This window comes from Kwoniella pini, chromosome 5 (assembly GCF_000512605.2).
Source record: "Kwoniella pini CBS 10737 chromosome 5, complete sequence".
Lineage (NCBI taxonomy): Eukaryota > Fungi > Basidiomycota > Tremellomycetes > Tremellales > Cryptococcaceae > Kwoniella > Kwoniella pini.
In genome coordinates this window covers 1743297-1769331 of record NC_091720.1, presented here as the reverse complement: position 1 = coordinate 1769331, position 26035 = coordinate 1743297, and the positions used below count along the sequence as shown (strand labels likewise).

Genomic DNA, 26035 nt, shown 5'->3' with positions numbered 1-26035 from the left:
ATTACCACCCATTTTGCCTGGCTTCATGTCCAAGCGATCGTCCAAATCCCCAGCGCGAACATGGAGAATATTCGGCAAATAGTAATATACCGGGATAGATATGCACGTCACGTGCACGGACTGATCGGACATCTGACCACCTGACACACCTCCATCTTCAGCTCAAACATGACTTTTCACCTTCGACCGTAATCTCATTGTTGAGGACTACCATTCCCTCACCTCATGGATTGATATCACCTGCGTCACTACATCATGTCGGGCAAGGCTGAAGGGTCCACGGATGGTCAGACCTATCGACTGGTGACCTTGCCTTTACATCATTTGTTTCCTGGTTCCTCAACCATTCCTGCAAACCATACGTCGCCCTCTTCATCCGATGAACCGACTGGGAAAGCCCAGGAAGAAGACACGGAGGAGAAGCCATCAAGAGCGCTGATAGCCTGCGTAGCTTGTAGAGCTAGAAAGATCAAGTGTTCGGGCGATAGACCGGTATGTGTCACCTGCGCGAAAAGCTCTCAGACTTGCATATACAATCCGCATGCGAAGAGAAAGCGTAAAACCAAGGCTCAATTGGTCGAGTGTGCTGCCAAAAAGAGATCTCAGCCAGCAAATCCTTCCCTCTTAGAGCATTTGCCTCAAATAGGACATGTCCATGCGCCTGAATCTCAAGTTACAGACACACGGAATGAAACTCAGGTCATCTTACCAGAAGTTCCTCATCTAGGTGTACCGGGACCCTCTACATACGCTCAACCGATACAGAACCCATCTCCCATAGCTACTGGCCAAACAATAACTCCTACAAGTGTTGTGTCACCGGCACTTAATATCACTTTTGACAACTCCGTCATCAACCCTTCGACAGAATTAGAATTCATAAACAAGATCATGTCAGGGCTGCAGCCGGATCAGCCTGCAGACTCCATTGGACTACCTTCAAATGGCATATGTGCAGATACACATTGGAATTGGGACGAGTTTTTGCGATGGGATCCTGCCATAGGCTCCTCAGTGAATACGTCGAACAACGCTTCAGGCCAGACATATACGATGAATGACCAACAGTCGGAACAGACAAGCCATATTCACAATGGGACACTAAAAACTCGATTTCGAGTACCATACTTTCGGTTCTTTGGACCGACAGCTATTGCTCCCGGATATAAACAGGTCCAGTACGGAGCTTCTTGTCCACCATCACCGACAACGGTTCCCAAGGGCTTGTCTGTGCTACCGACTCAAGACCTCTCAGAACAAGCAGGCTTTATGGACCAAAATGATGAATATCCTCATTTGGATGCGTTACAAAGTCTATTACCCGTTTTCAACCTCCACTTCAACTACTTTTTTCCCTTCTTGAGATTCAATACCGAAGATATTCCATCCATCGTCAGCAGTAAACCTAGCTATCTATTGAACATCATTTGCGCAATATCTGCGAGGTTTTCCCCCTTTTATAGCTCGCATTCCCCTTCCGATACTGAGACCATGCGCCTTCACAACGTGAAGAGTCCTGCAGCGCGAGTTTGGGCAACGAAGGCTAAAGAGCAGGTCTCGAGGACACTGTCTTTCTCTACGGTAGAGATTGTGGAGACATTGCTCTTAATTAGTTGGTATGAGTTTGGACAAGATCGAGATGGCGTGAGTTCATTGTCTTAGAACGTCTGTCTCGAGCGAGAGCATCATTCCTGACTTTGGATTAGGGTCTTTGGATGTATTCCGGTATGGGCCTACGTATGGGTCAGGATCTGGGTAAGCGATTCGTAACGCTGTGAGGGTCTGGGAGCTCATCTCGGTCATTAGGCTTGGACTCCATCAACAGATTGATTTCTCCACACTTACCGCCTCATGATACCGATGATCTTTACGCTAGGCAGCTTCATTGCTCACTGATATTGATGGATGTTATCATGACCATAGGTAGTGAGTGTGTTGCAACTCTCCCAGTGGAGATATCACTGAATACGATAAGATAGCTGGTCGAAGGGGGATGTATCTCTCCACCCATACAATCGTCCCCGCGTTGCCTGAGATCGCTAGCGAAGATGGGAATACATGGCCAGACCCGTACATCTATCTTGTTAAGATTCTTGTTTTAGCCGATAAGGTGGCTCGAATACTCAGAGTACCTGATAAAAGACCCGACGTCAAGTCATTAGAAGCGGCACAGAATGATCTGAATGGCTTCCATACAAGTCTCCCGGTTGAATTGCGTTTCGAGACTTCCGCTTTTCAGAGATACGCAAAGATGGGCCACGGAGGAACTTTCGTTTTGCTACATGTAAGTCTTTGGGCTGGATATATATATACGTATTGCTGAACAAAACATTTTTTTCCTTCCGCTGGCAGTTATGGCTTCACACGTGAGTACTGTCCACAAGGTTTTGACGATCACTGACTTGTTTCGTATGTATCAGCCTCATTATCCTGGTCTATCAGCCTTCATTACTTGGCGTGGAGAACTTGGAGGACTATCGACTTGGATCCGATGGTGTCGATATCGCTGGGCAGCAGATAGCGGCTAGTTCAGCAAAGACAATCCTAGACATCGCAACTTTTGCAGAATTAGTGAGTCGATATGATGTTCTTCGTGGGCTGGACCTGACAACTTTTGTTTTGTAATTTCAGATTGATGCCAAAGCCAACTCTCAACCTTGGATCAACTACCCACTATATATTGCGGGCTGCATGTTCAGTAAGTGTCCAGACGACAGTATGCTGAAAATTCTAGGCAACTGAGTCTGCATTCCAATTTCAGTCTCGCAATGTTTGGATACGACCGATGAAACGTGTTCAGCTGGCCAAATACATCTTGCCAAGATCGCTCGGGCGAATTTTCAGCGTATTATAGGCTTATTTGATACTCTTCAATCTTATTGGGCGGGAGTTCGATATATTCGTGGAGCATTACTGCAAAAAGCGGAAGGGACAACCCATATCACGCTGGTTGACAGTGTTAATGAACCTCTGAGCGGAGAGATACCACCTACCTTCGCTGCAATGTGGTCAGGACAATCGGAAACAAATCATCGTAAGTTCCTGTGAGTCATTCATGGGCGCAAAAGCTTATCTTCTTTTTTGCTAGTGGTGGGATTGAGCTTCACAGGTACTATGAACTCACCCACAGATAACTTTTTTAGCTTGGTGTATCCTCAAGCTTCCTCTACTTTATCGTCCACACAGGTGACAATATGAGATGCACGCTTGTGATCAACGATATCGACCAATGGCTGCCTTGTGTTGTACTAAAATATCATGCATGAGGGGAGATGCTATGGCTACATGATGTATGACAATTTTTTTGTTTTTGGAGAATGATTGGAAAACCGAGTGCAGGATTCCGCTGGGCTATGCACCTCTCTAAGTCAGGGCGAAGTAGAGCCTATGGGCTGCGCCGGTGATCAAGCTACCAACTGTGGAGGATCAAATTTACTGCAATTATACAATAACCCTGATCTCGCTACGAAAAACACCATCAACTCCGGATTTACTTATCAAGGATGTATGGAGGAAGTACTTGGTAGAGCTTTATCTCCTACTTCAATAATCACTTCCAATTTGACAATTGAAAATTTCTCAATGTCTGTCAGGCATCTGGATACTTCTATGCTGGTCTTGAACACGCCAACGAATGCTTCTCTTCGAACCAACTTGACAATGGATCAGTACTTCTCCAATCAGTGTAATATACCCTGTATTAGTAACAACGGTCAGATTTGCGGTGGACCAAACGCCATCACGCTTTACGCTTACGCAATGTCCAGAAGAACATAAATGTCGCCGTATTTAGCCTACTAGAGTAACCGGTACATCCGGGCTGTAAGCCTCAGATTCTTGTTTTCTTCTTTCTGCATTTTGGGCTTTCTAGTATGGGACTCGGGAGGTATACTTCTTGTGCTATAGCCTATAATACAGAACGGCTCTAGAGCGGCATACATGAGATGCATATGTGACATCAAAAGCTTTGCAAATTGCAGATGTAATGGTGTTATCGCTGATGTGATAGGGAATTTCAGTCTAGTGCCTGGCGGACATAACGTGCTCAACTCTTGTTTTTAAATAGATAAACGAGCTTACATACTCTTTTTGTCGCCGTTTATCTACTTCATCACGCCATAAGTGATGATTGCACTACAATGAGTTGTGACTTCGAGGATCCATAGATGTAGATGATGTAGATATATAGGCAAAAGACTCAATCTTTTTTCGTTAGCATGTCAGATATTGCGTAAACTTTCTTCATTATCAAGATGCCTGTAGCTGTGCACCAACCTGAACAACCTACTCAAGTGCCCATTAAAGAGCAATTCCAAATACAATCAGGTCTCACTTCAGGCCAACATGAACCTGTAGAATCACTTGTCCAAGCTTACAGCTCCTTTCCCCGGGAAGTCACTGGTCCAACTGTCTGGCGAAGAGAAGAATACATTGATCACCCAGATCTATGGAAAAAGACTTGGACAGCTGAGCAAATCAAGGACTTAGAAACGTCGTATGAGGGATTTCTGAAGACTGGATTAGACTTACCCCAGATTACACGAGTGAGTAGAAATTCAACTCTCTTGCCTGATGATTACATAGGTGGTTTTTTTTCTATATACATGCTCATTCGTGATGCAGGAAACTTTCCCTTTGTCACCCTCCGTAACGAGCTTCCTCATTGGGATCAGGGAACACATCGTCAATGGTCCAGGCTTCATCCTAATACAGGGACTCCCTGTTGCTGAGTGGTCTATACATAAAGCGGCAGCTATATATCTCGCTATCGGTACGATACTGGGTGTCACGGTCAGTCAGAATAGGAAAGGACATATATTGGGACACGTCAAGGTAAGTCTCAGACCTATGTGCCCTCCATATATTACAAAACACCTTGGTAGTTTGTTGACTTGCTTACCCATTGTACAGGATCTAGGCAATGATCCTACTCAAATTCACAAGGTTCGAATATACTCCACATCCGCCAGACAATTCTTCCATACGGATGCAGCGGACATAGTCGGTCTATTATGTCTTGCAAAAGCGAAAGAAGGTGGAGAGAGTGATATAGTCTCCGCACATCACCTTTGGAACACTCTTCAAAAAGAACGTCCAGACGTAGCTGAGCTTTTGGCTAAACCGGACTGGTATTTTGATAGAAAAGGTGAAACTTCTGAAGGTCAGAACGAATGGATCAAGAAATCTGTAAGTAAAGTTGTGTACGATACGTTTTGTCTGCTAAGGTATGTTTCGTGACTGATACTGAGTTTATTTAGGTTTTCTATTGGCATGATGGGAAGTTGATCTCACACTATGATCCATATTATGTAAAATCAAGTAGGTTTACACTTTCCTCTTTGGCATCCAAGATATGTATTATGAATTTATGTATGTATAAACGACTGATCTTGACGCATAGTAACTAGACATGTGGAAGCTGGACATATTCCTGGACATTCCGTCGAACAGTTAGAAGCTATCCAAGTACTGGAAGATACAGCTCAGAGCTTATCTTTACACATGGTCTTGGCTGTAGGAGATATTCAATTCGTAGCCGATAGTGAGTTTTTCCCGCTATTCCTTCCTATGTGGTGAATCCAAATTGGCTCTTCGGGGGCAAGAAAACATGCTGATCTGACTTCACTTTACAGCCCACGTGTTTCACGCTCGTACAGCTTACGTGGATTATCCACCTCCTGAACCTCGTCGTCATTTGCTAAGGTTATGGCTTTCCACTCCGGTGTCTGAAGGAGGTTGGAAGAGACCTTATCCAGATAGTGATTATTACAAGCGAGGAGGCATTCAAGTGAGCAGACGTTTTAGCATACTTGTCATTGATGAAAGGCATGACGAAAACAAGATGCTAATAATGTTTGTCCGGGTAGGTTAATCAACAACATGAGACTTGCCCATTGGACGCAGAGTGACGACTTAAGGAATTGAAATCATACATTCGTTACGATCGATGAAGCGTGATATGGACATTACTATGATTTACTATGCTAATGCGGAATGCAAATATGAACATGCGAGGTTGAATGTCAACAAGATGCTAGAAATGTTGCGTGATTGTCATTAAGATAAACATAAAGGTCATTTCCCATAAAACTGTTATACTCGAAATTCCTCTTCCACAAGCTTGATCACCTTGCTAACAGCCCGTACCCAAGTACTCAGCATCTCGATGATATCTTAAGCGACTTTAAGCCTTCTAACAATTTCAGTCCCTCGTGGCCGCCCTCAAAATCGATGCCACCATTCCTGAGAACTTTCAGATCCTTCAATGCGCTCTGAGCATGTTGTCTGACCACTTCGTCATCATCAAACTCTGCCACATATCCCACTATCGTAATCGCTCTTTCCAGGACTTTCGGTGAGACAAATCGCCCACTATTTGTGGCAGCCAACGAGGACGATTTCACCTGGATTGGTGACTGTAGTGAGGGAACACGTATATTGAAATCGTCGACATCTTGGATATGTTCCTCAGAGGACAAGAATTTAACAAAGAGGATAACTCGGATCGACCAATTGAACAGAGTCAACGCTGCTCTTCGGAGTGTTGGATGTTTAGCATCGTCTCTTTTGATGGGTTGCTCATCTACAATCCTTGGCTTCTCGCCTCGTCTTGAAGTGTCCTGGGGTGGAGCTTCTGGCAAGGGCTCATCGTCAACCAATTGCACTAGTTTGGATTTGCCCCATGGCGATCTCGGAGCGGGCTTTTCCGTTGTATCATCGTCGGATACTGGTTTAAAAGGCAATGATTTGACCGATTCGATTTGTATCAAGTCTAAAGTCGATGATGCTAATTCATCTGACCAAGGAAAAATGCTATATGGAGCGACTCTTGCGCAAGTGGAAAGAATAGATAATGCCGAACTTCGTACCACCGTTGGCAGAGTGTTGAGAGGATATATCGACATCAGTGGAGGGACGATCTCGGTACCTGCGACGAGACATCAGTCACATTCCTCATAGTAATAAGTGCTTGGGGCTGCTTACTGTATTGACCCAGCGTGTCCGCTGACCTTTCGATCACCTGATCTATGACTTCCGCCATACGAAGAATCTTTTCTACTTGAACCAAATTCTCCTCTTTGCCCTCATAGCTTCCCAGATGTGCTACCTCCATTTGGTATCTTCCCAAGAGTGCACTGAATATTTCTTTGCCCAGAGCATCAACCATTCCGCTGAGACCTTTGATAGCCGAAAGGTAGATGAAAGAGTCCTTATCGTCCAACTGCGTTATGTAAACGTCCAATATGTCGAACGTCAAGGAGCGATCGAAATCAGGCGAGAATACGAGATCCTTGAGCATGGTCAGGCCGTGAGCCCTGACTGGAATAGTATTGTCACTGATGAGTTTGAGAGCTTGCTCGTATATCTCCGTCGATGTTCGTCCCGGATCTGTGTCTTCACGCTTTGCACTAGTTGTACGTTGTGCAAGGAGAAGTTGAGCTTCTCTTGCTGCGTTGCGGATTGATACTGAGCGTGATTGATGAGAGAGTATATTGAGGTGAGATGTGATTGGCAGAAGGATCGGAGTCTGATCTTGTAGTTGACCTTCGCCTGCACAGCCACGGTGTCAGCTTGTTTCCGATGGTTTGAAAAACTTGAAAGACGACTCTTGGGGAGTTCGATGTGATCGCAAGACAGTGGTACTCACTCTCAAGCGAGGCGAGCAGTTGACAAGCGACTTCAATCAATCCCCTTTTTCCGTCGGGCGCGACGTCGTCATCCAGCCCTTTCTCATTAAACTTATCTCCAACCAGCTCGACAATGAACGGTTCCTGCTTCTCGTGACGAGATGGTACCTTAACGTCACTGAGACTTTGAACCTGATCATTCAATACACGTTCGACGAAGCCCAGAACTTGTGATGGCTTGGTAAAAAGTTGAGAACCAAGTTTTTCCATCATTCGAATCGTCAATTGCAGGCTAGCCAATGATCTTGTCGAGATGTCAGATCAGCTTTCGTAGACGAAGTCTGTACGACCGTATGACTTACTCCATCGAGGGCTGCAATTCGGTCATCAACTTGATTCTCCAAGAGTCAAGGGATCTGAGGATCACTTCACTGGCTATGTCTGGCCTATCGAGAGACTCGATCAGATTACAAAGCAGCTCCGGATCGGGACCTGCTTGTCGATGATCCGTGAGCTGATCGAGTGGCTCTGCTTCCCTGGACGATGAGGCATTATTAGGAGTGATGATAGCCTGGATATTATAAACTTCGTCAAGTCTGCTTGTACAGTTGTCGGGTCAGCTTGCAAGCGATCCGGGGGAACTGACACAAAGCTTACCGAGAGACCATAAGCCTGACCCCATCACCCGCTTTCTCCCAGAACAGCCTCACTTCTTGGTCGCGCTCTTTTCCCCAACCTCTTCCACTCTCAGCGATTGACCATATACCGCTTACGCCGCGGTCCTCATTAACAGACTTCCCCCAAGTGATCAACAGAGATTTTACTCCCTCTTCTAAGGACGTGGAAGGATCGTCCGAAGCCTTCTTTTCCTTGATATATTGCTCAGAGATCGCTTGTTGTAGGAAAGTATGCAGTGAAAATAGGGGAGCAAGTATGGAACCGATTAGGAAGTCTGTAAATTGGTGCGAACTTGGATTATGCAGAAGCAGGAGTCTCATGTTCTGGACTGATCGCTGGATAGCTTCCCAAGTGGTGGCAACGACTGGTTCTCTGCTTGATAGGCCATTTGAAGAGATCTTGGGAAGCCAAGGGGAATGGAGTTTGTTGTTGAGCCAATCACCGAGCAAAGGTTTGTTCGATGCCCATAACCTCTGTATGCAATAGCATGCCGTATTGACGTATGCTACGGGTAAATGTGAGTGATTTGTCAATGGAATCATAGCAAAAAGCTCGGAGAGTAACCATGGATAGTAGATCTTTGGGCAATCAGTATGTATGCTATTTTCAACGCAAGGATATGACCTACTTCCGGTGTGACATGGCGAGGAGTTCTTATCAGAACATTAAATATATGGTCCAATCTCTGACCTTCAATAGCTAGCATGAAAGTCAGCAGAGGCTACGGAAGGATTGAAATGCGAATGTCTACTTACAAGTCACATCATCTGTCTTCGCCGTCTCCCCTAGCACATTCTCCATCAATCCCCTTACTCCACCTGGCCGTCGGACTTGAGCGGTGAGGAGTCCATTGATGATCTCCTTGGGGTATTTCGGCCACTCTCTAACCCATCCATTCGGTTTCACGCCTTCCTTGTTCCCTTGTACTAAAAGTTTCAAGACGTTCACCAACGTTGATATGGCATGACCTGGCGACAGGGAGGTCAAAGCTTTTATGAATTCCGCACGCAACGAGGCGTAAGTTTCTCCCGGGGTGGTGGGAGTATAGGCTAGTATCAAGGTGGACAAGAATATCGGAATCAGATGAGAGGAAAGGAGAGTCTGAGTGATTGTGGTTGGGGGTGTAGGAGTTTGAGAACTTGGTCCTGCTGCCGGTACAGGCGGAGCGGAGGTTTTGAGCAATTTCAACAATGCCTCGAGAGCTTGAGAGAGCGAGTCGGCTGTTTTGGGCAGAACGTTGGGTAATGAGTCAGTATAAGAGGATGCTAGGGGCAGCATGTATGAGAATGTCGTATGGGACAACATGAGTCGTATCAATCGTAAATCTGCGGTACCAAGCAGAACTGTTTGAGGGAGAGAAAATTGATCAGCGCTTGGTCTTCGTTGATTTTTGAATAATCTTGGAAAAGAAAATTGCGATTCAACAGAATAAGAAAGCCTTCTGGGAGGAAGTTTATGATGATGACGATAGCTCAATGTATGTCTATAAGGTAGATATTGATGTGAATAAAGGGGACTTGTGGAGGAAGCGCTTCCTCTTCTTTGATTACTTTTGTTTTTATTCTTTCTCTGACGGCGTGAAAGATTTGAAGAACGTTGACTAAAAAGGCTTGACATACAATCATTGGTTCCAATATCGTCAGTCAGCAATTCTTTCGGCCAAAATTCCTTCTCCAAGATCAATTGTATTGCTTTAATCAATGCAAAGCAGCGCTTTCCAACAACGAATACTAATTCGTCTCTTCGCCTTTTCTTCCTCCCCTCATCGATGTTGGGATCATTATCGCCTACTTGTTCGGTCTCGTCCTCTGTGCACCATTCGGGAGTATTCCTTCGCCATTCTTTAGGTAAGGATCTTGAACACGCCTTCAATCGTTGAATCAAATCTACTGGATTTGATGACAGAGGCGTGGGGGGCTTTAGTAGAATATCACTTGATTTCAACAGATTCTTGAGAGTCGGATTGCCCGTTGAGCTTGGTCGAGAGGGCATATCCGCTCTTTGAGATAGTTAGCGAATGAAGAGAAATCAACAGGACAGGCAAGAAAATGTAATTTCATTCCAAAAAACATTGAGAGAAGGGGTTTCTCAAGTAATGTTCTTCGCAAAAATTGATCCCGTCCATTTCAATAACATCACAAGATTCAACATGTCCTCCTCCCTTCTTCCCCTTCTTTCTCCCTTCGCAACTCTTACCACTCATCATCATCGTGAAACGAATTCACCCTTTGACCAGCTGGCAAACCTTTCAAATATGCCCCCTCGTCCGAGAGTCTCATCTGGCTCGCAACAATCTCCATTGAGACCCCCTGAATCGCAGATCGATGTTTTGTACAACACAGCCGTTCAATCCTTTGTCAGGCGAGATCATATCAAAACACAAGCTGTTCTATCAAGATTACTATCTCATTTGAAGACAAAGCGCAGTACTCTACCACCTTCGGCAGTATGGTATAGCCCGGAATTTGACATAGGTTCAGATACGGAGGAGGCAGAAGCATTAGATGAATGGGTAATCAAAGCAGTCAAATTATCGATATCCTCACTTACATCCTTATACATTGAGCCTCCTTCAGCAGCTGCACAGGCTAATTTACCAGACGATATCAAAAGCATCATCTCAGGAACCGATCCTGAAGGTCTTCTTTCTCATCTTCAGACAATATGTCAAGAGAATATCTTCTCCGAAATATTGCCGCCCCAGATCGTATCAACCCTCATACTTGCTTCGCTCAAAATCAGACAATCAGCTCAAGCGCTGAATTTCGCTCACCAAATTACGGAGGCATGGATAACAGCTTTACCAGATTCATTCATCTTTGCAATTTCCCCTCAATCGTCCAGACATAGAACAAAAGATGCTAAGAAAAGGAAACGAATTGAAAGTGCTAGAGAAGGGTATCTAAAAGTTGTTGAATTGTTTGTTGGGGAAGTTCTCAGTAGAGAAGGTGAATGGGAGATGGCTCGAGGCTTCCTCGATGGTGAGACCGTTATGGGATCAAAGCGTAAAGAGGTGAGTATTTGATCCATTTGCAATATTGTAAGGGTAACATTACCCTTTGTCAATCGCCCACAGGTTCTGTTCAAACATCTTCGAAGCATGCAATCTGCACCCTCAAATCAGTCTATTCCTGCTCCGTCACCTTCCTCCTCTCTCATTTTGCCTTCCACGAGGAGTTCAAGATCAGGAAGCGCTAGCTCAGCCTCATCAAGCTCTAGCGAGCTCACCGCAAGGCCGAACCAAATACAAAGTCAACTTGGTTTGAATAGCCAGTCTCAGGGACCTATTCCTGCAAGGGACAAGGGTAAAGGTAGAGCTCGAATCCAAGAAGATAGCGCGGTTGTTAGCGATGAATCTTCAAAATTAAGGAACAACAATAAGGCGATACAAAACATATCCAGAGATAGCTTTCCTTCGTCATCGTCATCTGGGCTATTTGACTCATCCAAGACATCCACTGTACAACAAATAGTGAACTCTGCATTATTAGTCCTTCCGCCTACTATGTCAAAACAGCTCCGAGCAATTTTTGGAAACCGCTTGTCATACCTCTTAGCAATTCCCCTACCTGTGATATTGGTCTTGACATTCCTTCTTCGGCGTCGACGCCGTCGGAATGCAGTCACACTGCTGCCCTCTACTGGAGTCGTAAACAATGCAAGAGATATCAGAGCCAGGTTGAGACTAGTCAGAGCTAGGAATAGGGGATGGTATGATTGGTTTTTGTTTTACCTAAATTGGTGGATTAGGAAATTTGCCGGAGTTTGGAAATTAGCAACTACAATAACATTCATGTAATACCATAGGTGTTTGATGTGAAAGACGTGCGACGGACTATCAATTAGGAGAGGAAGTGTCTAGGACAACCAGTCCTGTCCTATGACGCAGCATTGAGGAAACGAATTTGACTTTCCGACTTCCGTAGGATGACTTTGCAGGGTGGCATGGTGTCATAACGAATGAATTTAGGGAAAAAGCTGTATCGGTCTGGAGACCTCGATATGCAGGTTATACGTCATGTAGCAAATGAAGCTGACTTCGATTTGTAAATCGCCATGTAAGGACCGATCATCATCATCATCATCATCATCATCATCATCTTTTTGCTTTTATGTCGGACTTTCCAGATTCGAAAGGCCGACGAGCGAATTTGAACAGTCCGATGAATGCTTTCGTAGTCCCATTTCGCACTCTCCGAATGACAAATCAGTGCCACCTTCCTCAATGAAAGTTTAGGGGAGTACCGTCTCCTTTCTTACAGCTCGATGCATTCGCACAATTGTTAGTCTCCGCTACTGTGCGTTTCATTTTCAGCTGCAGACAAATTTCTGGACTTGCAATGCGATTTCGGAGATTTTGTATTTACAGCCAGACGTCGTGTCCGACCCAATCTGAAGAAGCCCAGTAGCATTCAATCACTTTGCCACTATCGTCAATTGATGGTATATAAATGCTTGCATTTATTGATTATCCGATTTGGTCATATCATTGTCTTCATTTCATCAAACCCTTACGAAACAATACAGGAAGGATCAATTTGAGCAATGTCTGTTAAACCTGGTACTATACAAGTCCTAGAAAGTGCACAAGCTACGAGGTTTTACTGCAGTAAGTGACTACCTTCTTGTCTATTGTTCACTATAATACGGGTGGCAACATCCCCGAGACTTCCAACTTCCACCTTACGCTCTGTAAGCAAGTAGCTGATGAATCTTGTACCATTTCCTCCGGTCCGTCAGCTGTCAGTGACAAGATGAACTTCACAAAGTACTGCGATTCACTCTTGAAACACCCGGATATATCCAGTCAAGAAGATATCGATACGCTCAGCACAGCTGGCGAGCTGAGAGGTCGCCAAGTCGAGGACTACCTTAAAACACAAAACGTAACATTCGACCTTCAGTACAGCGACACAGGTATCAGACACAAGTTGGCTCAACAATGTGCTGCAGGTGCAGCGGAGAGAAAGAAGTTTGCTGATAATATGGAGAAGAGAAGAAATAGGCCACTTCAATGGCCCAATGACTGGATACGTACAGACGGAAGACACAAATATTCAGCCTCGGTTCAGACAACCTCTAAGTCGGAAGCTCAGTCCTCTCAACCAGATCATGTTCCTGGGAGAGATACCGACCCAGCTGCGAGTATGAATCTCAACGCAATCTCGGATTGCACCAATTTAAATCAACAAGTAAGTGATTTTTGTTCCGCTTGTAACTTAATTGATTCTTCACGCTGACAATTCGTTTTTTCTACAACAAAGACACATTACCCCACTTCTACACCAGGGCAGTACAGTAATGATGGTCCCGGTATTTATCGCTTTTACTATACAATCATCTGTAACGGATGGCTGACTAAACGTATTTTTAGCACCCCTCATGGGTCAGTCCAATTTGCCTCCCAATGACAACCGTGTACCTCAACTTTCGAGTTTTGTTCAATCTGAAACAGGCGCTGCTACTTCAGATGGAAGTCAGGTTCTTAGATACTCCAAGCCTGTTTGGCACGGCTCGAGGTTGGCTGTATTTGACTGGCAAACGGAAGCTTGGATGTTCTGGCAGGATGACCATTACGTCGACGAGCATGATCGCCCCGTCCAATGAAATCATGTGACGTCTCGCTCGCACGAAACCTTCAAGTAGTCCTTAGTACCTAATTTGACTAAAGTTTCCCATATATATATATGTTTCCTTGCATTATCGTGACCTTTGGCGACTCCATCTGCGCGGCTATCTTTGGATGATTGTTATCGATACTGTAGCTGCCATGAACGAATAATCAATAGTCTGCCAGAATGGCCGCGGAAGTCTCGTCCGTTCAAGAGGATCATTTGACATTTTGCAGGAATGTGAGTATTGTTGAGATTGTGGAGAGTAAAAAAGGTCCGTGGCCGGTCTCAGCAAAGTTAGTCATATGGACGTGCTCAGCGATGCTTGTACTTGTCCATCACCTGGTGATCCGCTTTGGAGTGCAAAATGCCGCGTCACGGAAGAAGATGTTGTCTGAATGCTCTAATACTCGCTACATGTTCATGTCCTATGATCAATCCGAATTCCATTTATTTACGGTTTATAAGCACTACTACAATTACGTGATTATTTGATCAATTGCTTAATCTTGAGAGCAATGGAAGCTGAATCAAGACCTTGGTGTTGGATTTGTTCACCTAAACCACCACATCCTTCTTTATTTGTTCCCCTATAGCAATATGATATCAGCATTCCACGTTATATTTGTATCAAAGACTTGAGTAACTCACATGTAACCGTATCTTGGTCTGAGATCTCTCTCGAGTAACCAAGTACCGAACTGAATGATTCGCAGTGATTAGCTAAATCACCACCTCAATATCCAACACACTAAATATACTCACTTTACTTCCCAAACCGGTCCTTTGGTTCAAACTCTCAGCGACTAATACGAATTCGGTACTACCGATTTCCTTGATGACGTCTTCGTCGACAACGTTGAGGGTGGCCTTGTTGATTAAACCAATATCCAAACCTTCTTTTCTGAGTCTGTCTACGGCATCTAAAGCTCTGTAAAGGATATCACCGTACGCTACGACGTAACCTTTTGTTCCCTTTCGAATGATTTCATCTTTTCCAGGTACAAACTTGTAATCCCCATCAAAGAACTTGGAACCATCTTCCTTGAGGATCCAAGGTACTTTTGATCGAGTGGAGAAAACGAATCGAAGACCTTTCTCGTAGAATACTCGATCAATCACAGCGTCCATTTGTGCACAATCAGCAGGGAAGTATAATCTGGTTTCATAAGCGTCCTCGAGACCATTATCGAGGAAGAAGTTGTTGAGACCGAAGTGACAGGTGTTATCAGCCATTTCATCAACACCGGAGTGCGAGAAGTGAGTCAAGACGTTGGCGTAATTGAGTCGAGCCATTGTCAATTCCGAAATGATCATTTCCGAGAAAGCGGCGAAGGTTCTGGACAAACGGCAATATTGGCTTCAGCTGACCGCCGGAAAGCAAGCAAGGCCATAACGTACGAGAAGATACCGAATCTATCAGCCTTGAAAGCACCCCAGCCTGCAGCAGCTGAGAAGTTTCCTCTTTCCATGATACCACTTGACAAGAATACTCTGGAGATCATAGATCAGTCAGTTTGTGCCTGAAATAGATATAACATAGATTGAGGGACATACTCTGGGTGTTTCTTGTGGATGACACTCAAACCGGTTGATCCCTCTAGATCAGAGTCAACACACAATACTTTGGCCTTGTTGGCGTCTTTGCTAGTTTTATCCAAAACAGCTGAGACGGCTTCACCGAATTGCACTCTACAGGCACCCTTTTCTTTGGTACTTCCGGAGAGAATGTCGGAGTAAGTAGATGGTTGGATGGCTCGAAGGATGTTGGCGCATTTAGGGTGTCTTGGGTCAAGATAATCGATTGCGGGCTCACTGAGCGGTGGCAATAATGTTATCAGCAATGTCCCATGTCAGACGTTGCTGCGCTTTCCGAGGTCAGAAAGGTGATTGCGAAACTTGACTTACACCTTAATAGCATCGTGTGCGTGGGAGCTACCCTCAATACCCTTGATTTTGGGGGCCATAGGTCTGTGGACTGAGACAGCAGCTGGACCATCGTGATTGACAACTTCGACAATAGCGGAGTAAAGAGAATCAAGGTCTTCACCATTGGCTTCAACTACCTTGAGACCGTGACCTTTGAGAGTTTGAGCGACAGTGTATCCTTTAAGGTATTCTGATGGGTGACCACTGCAGGTGTGAGAAGGGGATTAGTAAGATGATTCTCAGATTGGCAATAGGTCGATAAGGATGACGAATTATATAATGGCTTTTGCAGACTCACGCAATGGTTACATCGTTGTCATCAATGAATAATTTGACGTTCAAGTTTTGCGCAACAGCTAATCTGGCAGCTTCGGCATCATCACCTTCTTGCTGAGATCCATCTGATCCAAGCATAAACACGATCTTTTCCTTTTCAGCAAGAGCAACACCGTTGACTAAGGGCCACATGTGACCTAATCTACCTGAGGAGAATTTGACACCAGGGGTGAAACCAAGTTCAGGGTGACCTGGTAAGTGAGAGTAGGCTTCTCTGTAGTGAAGTAATTGTTCTACGGGTAAGTGACCATCAAGGACAGAGAGCAAGTATTGTGTAGCTACTCTGTGACCTGCTTCATCGAAGAGGATATCAACGTATTTTGATTTATCTTCATCGGCAAGAAGGAATGAGAGAAGGATGACGACCTCTGGGATGGTGTCGAAAGCACCTCTATATGGAAATCAGCTTGTTGCAATAGGTTGCTATGTGCGGAACATCCAATGGACCTACCCAGTGTGACCAGCAAGTCCTCTAGCGGCACCTGTAGCTGTAAAGAAGACTATGACGTCTCGCAATAGCGAGATGTTGGCGATCTGCACAGGATCGCGAGTCAGCCATTGACGTGAAGCATACAGAGCAAAGAAAGCAGTTCTGAGTACTCACCAAAGCATCTTTCTGTTCTTGGCTGAGCTTCTGGTCCTTTTTTGGGTCAAGAGGAATAGGTTTGTATTGTTTTAAATCAATAGGGAACTTTTCAAAGTCCCAATCTTGTACTTTCTACTTGAGCGTATTAGCAAGTTGTTGCACTTGTATTGTGATGCACAATGGATACTTACGTTGGCAGACATGACGTTTGTTTTTTTCCTTTTTGTTAAAGTAATGTAGTTTATATGAAATACCTGTGATTGCGAAAGAAGAAGAATCAAGGAGAAGTAATGATTACAATGATTACACAGGTGGATACTAATTATGTTTTTTGATTGTTTGAGTGTGAAAATGAAATCAAAGGGAATGGAAAGTGCGTCATCCATTCAGGGTTCATCCTCATTCTTATTCTTATTCTTCGGATGGAATAAACGTCTACGAGTACATATAATACTACTAGTCTACTTGAGAATTAGATATGGAAAACCCCTCTTTTATAAAAACAATGAAATGATATAAACTTCAAACCCTTTCAACCGTTCCATCTTCTTTTATTCTTTTAATTACTCTACCTGGATTTCCTACAACTACTGATCTAGGAGGAACATTTTTAGTAATTACAGAAGCAGCACCAATTGATGAACCATTTCCAATTGTTATTCCTGGACAAATTGTTACACCTGCACCAATCCAACAATCTTCTCCTATTATAATTGATTCTCCCCATTCTCTTGCTTTTGGTCCAATTCTTTCTTCAGGTATAATAGGATGATTAGGTGTTAAAATTTGTACATTTGGTCCAATCATTGTTCTTGAACCTACTTTGACTATTATTGTAAAAAAATTATAATTATATAAGTAATTTTGTATTTTACGTTTTTTTTTCTTTCTTTATTTGACTTACTTGGTGCTACATCTAAAAAAGTACAATTTGCACCAATAAAAATTTCATCACCTAAAGTAATATTAAATCCCTTTTTTGTGAAAAAAACAAAAAACAATAAGTTAACACAATTTTATTATTAAAAACCCAAATACTTACATATTCACAAAAAAATCCTTGTATAATACAAATATCTTTACCCATATTTATAAAATTTTTCATTTCTTTCATTCTTTCTTTTAAATTTAAAATTTGATTAATTTCCCATACTTTTTTAGATTGATTTATACGTATTCTATCTACATAAGGATCCATTGCTAAATATGGTTTACAATTTATCATTAAATTTAATTCTTTTGAATTTTCCCCTTCTTCAGGTTGAGGAATTTTCAAACTTAATTCAAGAGGAGCTGACATTTTTTTTGGTTTTATATGTTCTCTTTTTTGTTTTCCAAATATCAATATTAATTTATAATTGATTGTAACTTTGTTATAAATACAGTTAGTAGTGTTTATATGACAATACCATAGTCGACGACACAGCATATACGTGGATCATCAACCGGTAAAATTAACCGAAATCTCTTTACTCGAAATATGCGCGTATAACCGAGCAGATGTACAGTAACTTATAACATCATCGCTCAAGTGTAAAGTCATTTTATCTTATTGATCGCCTGGTTGTAGTACTTCAAAAAGATTGAAAATACAATACAAATGCATATTCTAGTTCCTCCCGCTACACTATATTGATATATTATACAACCCCAATAGTCTTCAAAAATCTACCTACTTGTGCACCTCTACCTTTAACAGGAGCTTGTTTAACACCAAACAATCTAACCGTTGTATCTCGCCATACACCATCTGTTGTTAATCCAGCTACATAAATATCACCCCAAAGTAAAGATGTAAGCCAAACACATGAAGCAGATGACCACTAAGATCATATTAAAAATATATTAGCTTTTCTTCACTCCCACTTTGATATATAACAATATAGTAAAAACAAATGCTTACCTGGAATCGTCTAGGTACGATAGGTGGTGAAGGAGGTAACACTTCTGAAAGAGATACGCCTTTAAGTATATTAAACACTTTCGAAGATGGAGCTCCTGTTAATTGTTGATTTTCTTGTATCTTGGGTAAGATTTCTGATATAGCCACTAAGACAGGATCTAGAGGAAGACTACGTAAATGACAAACAACCCATTAGCATTGGAAACCATGTCGGTGAGTCAAGTCATAAACTGTCCCGGAATGGATAGTATCCCTTGCTCATTTCCACTCACCCTTTCTGCCAGCTCGAAACCCATTCTTGCGTAGGCACGTACCCATTAGGTCCTACACCAGCTTGAGCAACTCTCATCAACTCCTCATCCGGTATCGAGATTTCATTCGTCCCATCTAAACTACCAGTAATAGATTCAGTGTCTGTAGCACGCAATTTTCCTCGTTGTTTCTCGCTTAATCCACTGTTCGCGCCTTGTGAGACAGGAGGAGGAGACGCGGCAGTAGGCTGATCCAACGGGTCGGAGGTAACACCAATGCCGGGGGTAGTCAGTGGTTGAGCAGAAGTCGTATCATCCGATTCAGATGTCTCTTGGATAGTAGGAGATAAGACCCGTCTTTGTGAAGCGGGTGAAGAGACTTCGTTATCTTCATTATCCGGATCTCGGCCAAGCAGAGCGGCTTTCTCAGCCAGCATATCAAGTTCTGATGGGGTACGTTGTAAACCAGTTTTAGTGGCATTTCTTTCAGCGGCTACAGTATTTAAAATCCATCAGGATCAGCGTTGATTCCTTTATCATCTTTATGATATCGCCAACTCACCTGCCGCTCGCAAGACTTTCCGTCGCTGAATGTTCCTAAGACCTGAGACCAAAGTAAACGTTGCCAGGGTTTGGAAATCTTGGTGTGATCGTAAGATGGCATAGACCAAATGAGGGTTTTCTGCATCATGTAGAAGTCAGCTTGAACCGGAAACCTCGATAACGTGACTTTGCGATAGCTCACCATTCAATTGATGATATAGGACAGAGTTGAAAGTCTCCAAGAGGTAATATACCAACCGCGGATGTCCCTCATCCGCCAATAAGAAATTAGGTGCGGAGAATGATTTAAATAGCTGAAGAAGTCTGGTTGAGGCTTGTACACCAATATCGGTCAGGTATGGAGCGATATTAGAGATACTGATTGTCAACGCGGGGAATAAAGGGTTGAGACCAGGTGTAGTAGCGATAGAATAGATTGAAACAATCATGAAATCCGCTGCTGTACCCGTTACAGCCCATTTGGAAGGTATAGCCATTCGGATAGTCTGGTTTAGAGATACTGCGAATGCTTTGTCCGCTGAGAGGGTTTGAAGGAGGTATGAGAGCAAACGTAAAAGTCCGTGATGAGCTACGATGTAGATACGCTTCAGCTGAATGAATACTTGTCACTCTGTTCAGTATTCCCTCACCTGGATCGTCTTTCAAATCTAAGCAAGTCACCAAGATATAGCACACCACGTCAAGGGCTTTACCAGAATCAAGAAGATATTGGCGGAAACGCTTGGGAGAATGAACAAGATACATTAGCTACAAGATGAATTCAGAGCGAAGAAAGCCTCTAACTCACCTTGTTGAGGTCAACCAGTCGCCAGAGAAGTATATCTAACGGCAGTAGAAATCAGCTTGAGCTCTGGATGTTGTACTTCGAGCCACGTACAAGTCTCTAGTATATACGGTATAGGCCTTTGACTTCCAGGTAGATATCCGTTAGTCACAGCGTTATGTTCTTGTAATATCCCTATGATACCTTCCAGCAAAAACGAAAAGTCCTCTTTTCGATGCTATAGTATTGGTCAGCGGTCGACCTGCAGCGTTGTCTCGGTCGAAGTAGATCGAGATCACCAGATAGACTTACAAGTTTACTAATGAAATACCTGAATGCATTCTCTTCTTTCCCATCACCCATTACATTTCTTTCTCCTTCAACTCGATGATCGAGCGCAACTAGCAAGACCATCAGGGAGGCTCTCACTAATGTTCGTCTGTCCTCTGCGGCTTTCGATATAAGATGATTGTAAGGTATTTGACCGCTTATTCCGAAAGAGGTCTTGAGTGGTGTGAGGGAGGTGTTGATAAATGAACATAGTAAAGATAGGACCAGACGTCGTTCAAAGGAATGCGTAAGGATTTGCAAAGGTAAGTTGGGAGTGGTAGACAGGCTATGCGGCGGTGTGTAGATTGTTGTGGATAGCAAAATGAGCAGGAAACCTGAATTGAAACCTACTTGTCAGCTCGAAGCCTGCATAAAGAGTGTAGGGGAACGAGCGCACGCAAAACTTCTGTCTTATTCCTATCTAATTCTGCTGTACTTCCCACATTGACTGTACTTCCTACACCTTTTTCCCAAATAACATACTATGTTCATGGTCAGTCCCTGCAACATTTGTGATCACAAGCGGTGACAATTTGCTTACATTGATCTTCTCGGCGACATTCGGACCTCGTACGCTATCAGGTACAGTAAATCCCGCACAAAATAGCAGATCAATTGTACAGCTAAACAATCTTTCTATTAAGCATGGCATATATTCTTCTCCATCTCTACCATCAGCTTCGTCGTGATTCTCTTGCTTTGGGGAAGAGGTCGACAATGGATCATTGACTATACCTTGTTCTTTTTTCGTTATTGGTTTAGGCGCAGAATTTCCTATAGTAGCTTGAAATGCTCTTACACCTTCATCCTCGTCTTCTTTTTCTTCTTCTGAATCAGAATCTTCAATTTTGAATTGATCATTATCCTCTTCTTCTACCTGTAATTCATCCATCGAATCGGAAGTTTCTTTTTGAATAGGTTCAACAATGGATTTTGACCATAACCATTTTTTGGCGAAACTATCCTCAAATTCCAAATGACTAATTAAACCATGGTCCAATTTCTCTTTTAAATCCGCTTCTGATTCATAAATTACTACTAATATTCTGCCCAATACCCTTAAACAATTCAAAGCTTCTTTAGATAAATCTTGTAGTGATGAAGAAGAATGAGGGAAATCAGGAGAAGGTAATAAAGTGAATAAATGATGAGATAATGTAAAAATTAGATTTGCGAGATTTTGAGGTTGGTTATTTAATGCTTGACGAACTATAAAATCGTATATATTAGCTTGGATTAATCGTTAGCTTAAGTAGAAATGAAACTTACCATCTTGTACAGATATCAAAGAGTAAACATCAGCAGAAGAGTTGAATAAGCTATAATATTGTGACCAATAAGTAGCATCGGTAGTAGATATAACTTCATCGCTGTATAGTCTCTTAATACCATTGGATGAAGATTTGAATTTTAGCTGCGCATCTTCTTGTGTTGATAAAAATGGTAGACCTATCGCTTGAGGAAGGGATTTGAATGTCGGTAGATTCTTAAACATCCCGTGCAGATTTAAGCAGTCTGAAGGACTGACTGCCTCGTTACCTGTAGATTAAAGTAGGCAAGTGAGGAGATTAGTCTCAATACAGTGTAAGGAAGATCAAAATTCATCAGAAATGACGATGCAAGAACAAATTAGTTATTGTAATATTGTTGTCGCCAAGAACGAGTACCGACGTGTACTAGTTAAATGAGTAATGAGTTATTCGGCGATCTCCGCTTCACTTCACCCCGAATTTTGAGCTTTTCACAAGATTACTCAAACTCAAATTACTTTTACTTGCAATTCTTGAACATACAGAATATATACATATGCTTTCATCGTGCAAGATCACTCTCAGTATCACTCAAATCATATTCAATAGCTGAAACAAATTATCAGAACCAAGACATCATGGATTTCTCTCAATTTAACGGATCGGAACAAGCTCACATGACCAAGGTCATCGAGAAGAAGCAAGTGAGTGTTTTCGATGACAAGGATTTATTCTACTTTTACACATCCCAATTGATCAAGTTCAATGATCTCAATGAAAGCATCGCTGGAGATGAACGTGACTAATTGTCTCTTTTACAACCTTAAGATGCAAGATTTCATGCGATTATATTCTGGATTAGTTGAAAAATGCTTCAATGCTTGTGCTCAAGATTTCACCTCAAAAGCATTAACGACCAACGAAGTGAGTCAAGTGTAACATAGGAATTAAATACCTCCTATCTGCTCATTCAACAAGGTGTTTTTATCATGGAGTAATTGTTAAATCAATTATTGATATTTGCCTTTTAGTCAACATGTGTTCAAAATTGTACCGATAAATTCTTAAAACATTCCGAAAGAGTTGGTGCTAGATTCGCAGAACATAATGCTGGTGAGTAATTTTGATGAAACTGGCTGTAAAGATGAAATAATGCTCATTTCTGCTGTTGTGCTTCATCAGAACAAATGCAAGGAAAGTAAAATATACGCAATCAATGAAATATCATATAACATGTAACACTGCTCTATCTCTATCGGCATGACTTCGACAAAGTGCGGGACCGTTGCTCAAACTCATCGTGAAAGATATTGAGGGTATCTTGTCACCTGTCATCTTCGTCAGAGAAATGCAATCTTTGGTAATCAGATGTCGCAATGTCAAATGAGCCATATATTCTCCCAAACTCCCATCCGTGAGGTTTCCTCGAACATCGTTGACCCTTCCTCTGTCAATCGCAAAAATTGATCGCGATCATTTGAGCGGCTGTTTGTGCCAAGGTATTTCAGTTTGTGGTCCATGTGTGGGTCCAGGGGAGGTACACCCCATTCAATATCGTTTATTTCATAGTTGAAAGCAGTACTTGAGCTATCGATGATACAATCTCATCTGAACGTTTTCGGTGCATCTAGTGTACACAATCGGTCTACTTGATCAACCTATATCTATCTGATAAACAAACTTTCCGATTTCAATCGGTTTCTATTACCTATCTTCCTGTCGAGATAATCCATTACAATATAATCATATACGCAATTCAATTACGTAATCGACTATCATGGCTAATTCATTCTAATATAATTTCCGATCGATTTGCTCAATTATTCAACCTCCTTAATTCAAGATCATTTGATTTTGGCGTTCAAACACTTTGATCTATACATATACAGGCATAACCGCCTAAATATACGTACTTTACAAAAACCAACACTTCAACTGGCTAGACATTGTCAATCTTTTTAAAAAAATGTCTTCAAAACCCAATCAATCAACTACACCACCTGGAACATTCGCCGCTGAATCTTCTTCATCAAGTTCAAAATGGTTTAGCGGAAATTTCTTACCTGTTAATCCATTTGATTTACCAGAAACAAAAGATTTAGTTAGACAAAAAATTGCTTCGGGTCAGTCATTATTCTCTTTCACAGTCACATTTTGATAATATCATAATATTAACTTATATATATTTTTTGACTCTCTAAGGTGAGATTACTCAAAGAGATGTTGATATTATGGATAAAGGATATAAGTGGATGGCATATACACCACCTGTGAGTTAATCATTATTTTATTGTAATACAGTTTTAGGATGAAGGCAACGCAAGTATATAAAAGAATGATTCGATCATAAAAGTTTCACTTGAAATCACTTTTTATTATTTAGTTTTTGATTAGTCCCGAGATTTTGAAAATCGTTTAATTTTACTAACTTGTTAATTTTTAAAAGGCAGGAGCATTATCCTTTTCAGCATTAATTTGGCAATTAATGAAAAAACAATATCCACGACCACATATAGTTACAAGATTATTTTGGGCAGGTTTATCAGGTTTCGCAGGTGGTTTACTTGGTTTTGGTGCTGCAGGAGTTGCAGCTGCTATGGAAGTTAATGATAAAATTCAAGATGGAGATAGGTAGGTTTTTTTTTTTTTCAAAAAGAAAAATTATCAAGTTCAAATAGAATTTCAGCTAAAATTAATGATCTAAATTTGTAGAAAAGTAGCAATTTTTAATTCTATAACGGAACATGCACGTCAAATTCAAGAAGCTAAACTTAATCCAGTACTTGAACCTGCACCTATTCAAGTTCCAGCATCTACAACAGCTATGAAACAAGCAAGATCTCAAAGTAATTTACCTAGAGATTTTGAATTTCCTCCACAAAGAGAAGCTGCTGAATCACTTGAATATTCAAAAGGTAGTATAAGATTAGCTGAAGAAGGTAAATCTATATGGGGAAAAATGAAAGGTTGGGCTGGGTATGGTCGTAAAGATTAGTTTCTTTTTATTTTTGGTTGGTTGAAATGCATCATCGCTCTTCTTTCTACTACTTATGATGGTATTTAAGAGCACAAATTATATTGAAATTTTACACAATCATAATACTAGTTTTGATACATATACTGATCTAGTCAAGTAGTTGTCATGATGATCTGATATCCGCCTGCTTGTGGCTTGACCAGCCATGGCATAGTATTAATAGTTTACTGCGGAATATCCAAGATATCCAAGCGTCAGTCCGTCTGATCCTATCAAATCGGCAGAATCGGAAAAAATGGCACACGATCAATAATTGCAAATAGCAAGTGAAGTGGTACTTTGAAATTACGCATTAACTCGACCCAAACCACCACCAAAGCAAAGGATTCCTTTAATTTCAAAATTGGTTTTAATATCCTGAGTCTCGTTGTTTTGATTGCGAAACGGTAAGGCCATTTCCCAAAAAAAAAAAGACGAGTCGGAACGGTTCAAAAGTTTATTCTTGGAAATCTTTTTGTCTGCGTTAATTGCACGAAATTTTCCGATCGAAAGCTATAAATTCACTTATATGCAGTGCCTTTGTGGAATCAATGTAAGTTATGGATGAAAGTCTGTTATTTCAATTTCTTGATGCCTTCTGTAAGTCACTTGGTATGTAGGAAGTGTAAATTTTGACCGGAAGTATTAACTTGTATCAGTGAATCTTGAAAGTCGTACCAAGGTTAGTCTCTAATTGTGATGAGCTTATACATCTTGTGCCCCCATGACGAAGGAACACGAGCTGTAGTAAGACAATTGACAACTTCCGTTTCAATCTTCGACGATCAGGATTTGCGAGAAGAGATTATCTTAAACATACACATCGATTATATCAAAATATACGAAATGAACTGATTTGATGACTAAACCACCAAAAGATATTTTGAGTGCTCTTGCTCATGCTCAGATTACTGTTGAGAGAGCTTCGCATAATACTAATTTAAAAAGCAAGGTTAAATTCGGGATTGGATTTATAGAAGAAGAAATTATCTCTGATATGTGTGAGGAATTGCAAGATCTGGGTTAGCTATCATGTGAATATATGAGCCTTGATTGACATTTGAATCCATGTGTTCGTAATTGTCTTTCTTGTTTTAAGCATTTCCCATATCCTACCAATCCGAAGAAACGGGTTGACGAAATTATATACGTAGAGCAGGACACGAAATTACAGGTCATAGATTAGCTT

General features: G+C 42.0%; 11 protein-coding genes across 11 annotated transcripts; 7 read left to right on the top strand and 4 right to left on the bottom strand.

Annotated features, from left to right (window-relative positions):
- Window positions 1-255: 255 nt before the first annotated feature.
- On the top strand, window positions 256-3198 carry I206_104431 (uncharacterized protein; the record flags this gene model as incomplete). The annotated part of the gene is made up of 9 exons (XM_070202950.1): window positions 256-1644; window positions 1707-1755; window positions 1807-1926; window positions 1980-2284; window positions 2353-2366; window positions 2421-2571; window positions 2632-2698; window positions 2762-3034; window positions 3089-3198. The coding sequence occupies 9 exons, from the start codon at window positions 256-258 to the stop codon at window positions 3196-3198; spliced, it is 2478 nt and encodes an 825-aa protein (XP_070059051.1).
- A 189-nt stretch (window positions 3199-3387) lies between these two features.
- Window positions 3388-3777, top strand: I206_104430 (uncharacterized protein; the record flags this gene model as incomplete). Its single annotated transcript, XM_019155729.1, has 1 exon — window positions 3388-3777. One exon carries the CDS (start codon window positions 3388-3390, stop codon window positions 3775-3777), a length of 390 nt encoding a protein of 129 aa, XP_019010687.1.
- A 476-nt stretch (window positions 3778-4253) lies between these two features.
- On the top strand, window positions 4254-5909 carry I206_104429 (uncharacterized protein; the record flags this gene model as incomplete). The annotated part of the gene is made up of 7 exons (XM_019155730.1): window positions 4254-4544; window positions 4624-4833; window positions 4912-5187; window positions 5259-5319; window positions 5402-5542; window positions 5634-5788; window positions 5868-5909. 7 exons carry the CDS (start codon window positions 4254-4256, stop codon window positions 5907-5909), a joined length of 1176 nt encoding a protein of 391 aa, XP_019010688.1.
- Window positions 5910-6155: 246 nt separating this feature from the next.
- I206_104428 (uncharacterized protein) lies at window positions 6156-10298 on the bottom strand (the record flags this gene model as incomplete). The annotated part of the gene is made up of 8 exons (XM_019155731.1): window positions 6156-6928; window positions 6985-7551; window positions 7649-7932; window positions 7991-8224; window positions 8286-8884; window positions 8935-9005; window positions 9062-9649; window positions 9926-10298. 8 exons carry the CDS (start codon window positions 10296-10298, stop codon window positions 6156-6158), a joined length of 3489 nt encoding a protein of 1162 aa, XP_019010689.1.
- Window positions 10299-10560: 262 nt separating this feature from the next.
- Window positions 10561-12105, top strand: I206_104427 (uncharacterized protein; the record flags this gene model as incomplete). The annotated part of the gene is made up of 2 exons (XM_019155732.1): window positions 10561-11319; window positions 11383-12105. 2 exons carry the CDS (start codon window positions 10561-10563, stop codon window positions 12103-12105), a joined length of 1482 nt encoding a protein of 493 aa, XP_019010690.1.
- A 955-nt stretch (window positions 12106-13060) lies between these two features.
- I206_104426 (uncharacterized protein) lies at window positions 13061-13913 on the top strand (the record flags this gene model as incomplete). Its single annotated transcript, XM_019155733.1, has 3 exons — window positions 13061-13498; window positions 13571-13619; window positions 13681-13913. 3 exons carry the CDS (start codon window positions 13061-13063, stop codon window positions 13911-13913), a joined length of 720 nt encoding a protein of 239 aa, XP_019010691.1.
- A 492-nt stretch (window positions 13914-14405) lies between these two features.
- Window positions 14406-16972, bottom strand: I206_104425 (uncharacterized protein; the record flags this gene model as incomplete). The annotated part of the gene is made up of 10 exons (XM_019155734.1): window positions 14406-14508; window positions 14570-14619; window positions 14684-15257; window positions 15320-15412; window positions 15476-15733; window positions 15827-16051; window positions 16146-16574; window positions 16635-16717; window positions 16788-16901; window positions 16961-16972. The coding sequence occupies 10 exons, from the start codon at window positions 16970-16972 to the stop codon at window positions 14406-14408; spliced, it is 1941 nt and encodes a 646-aa protein (XP_019010692.1).
- A 319-nt stretch (window positions 16973-17291) lies between these two features.
- On the bottom strand, window positions 17292-18069 carry I206_104424 (uncharacterized protein; the record flags this gene model as incomplete). Its single annotated transcript, XM_019155735.1, has 3 exons — window positions 17292-17596; window positions 17674-17743; window positions 17812-18069. The coding sequence occupies 3 exons, from the start codon at window positions 18067-18069 to the stop codon at window positions 17292-17294; spliced, it is 633 nt and encodes a 210-aa protein (XP_019010693.1).
- A 340-nt stretch (window positions 18070-18409) lies between these two features.
- On the bottom strand, window positions 18410-22075 carry I206_104423 (uncharacterized protein; the record flags this gene model as incomplete). The annotated part of the gene is made up of 12 exons (XM_019155736.1): window positions 18410-18592; window positions 18673-18841; window positions 18945-19416; window positions 19486-19605; window positions 19669-20055; window positions 20117-20207; window positions 20275-20309; window positions 20365-20488; window positions 20563-20915; window positions 20978-21062; window positions 21122-21789; window positions 21850-22075. 12 exons carry the CDS (start codon window positions 22073-22075, stop codon window positions 18410-18412), a joined length of 2913 nt encoding a protein of 970 aa, XP_019010694.1.
- Window positions 22076-22468: 393 nt separating this feature from the next.
- On the top strand, window positions 22469-23032 carry I206_104422 (mitochondrial import inner membrane translocase subunit TIM9; the record flags this gene model as incomplete). Its single annotated transcript, XM_019155737.2, has 4 exons — window positions 22469-22534; window positions 22659-22754; window positions 22862-22943; window positions 23013-23032. The coding sequence occupies 4 exons, from the start codon at window positions 22469-22471 to the stop codon at window positions 23030-23032; spliced, it is 264 nt and encodes an 87-aa protein (XP_019010695.2).
- Window positions 23033-23796: 764 nt separating this feature from the next.
- On the top strand, window positions 23797-24825 carry I206_104421 (uncharacterized protein; the record flags this gene model as incomplete). The annotated part of the gene is made up of 4 exons (XM_019155738.1): window positions 23797-23953; window positions 24033-24100; window positions 24277-24461; window positions 24543-24825. 4 exons carry the CDS (start codon window positions 23797-23799, stop codon window positions 24823-24825), a joined length of 693 nt encoding a protein of 230 aa, XP_019010696.1.
- Between the last annotated feature and the right edge of the window lie 1210 nt (window positions 24826-26035).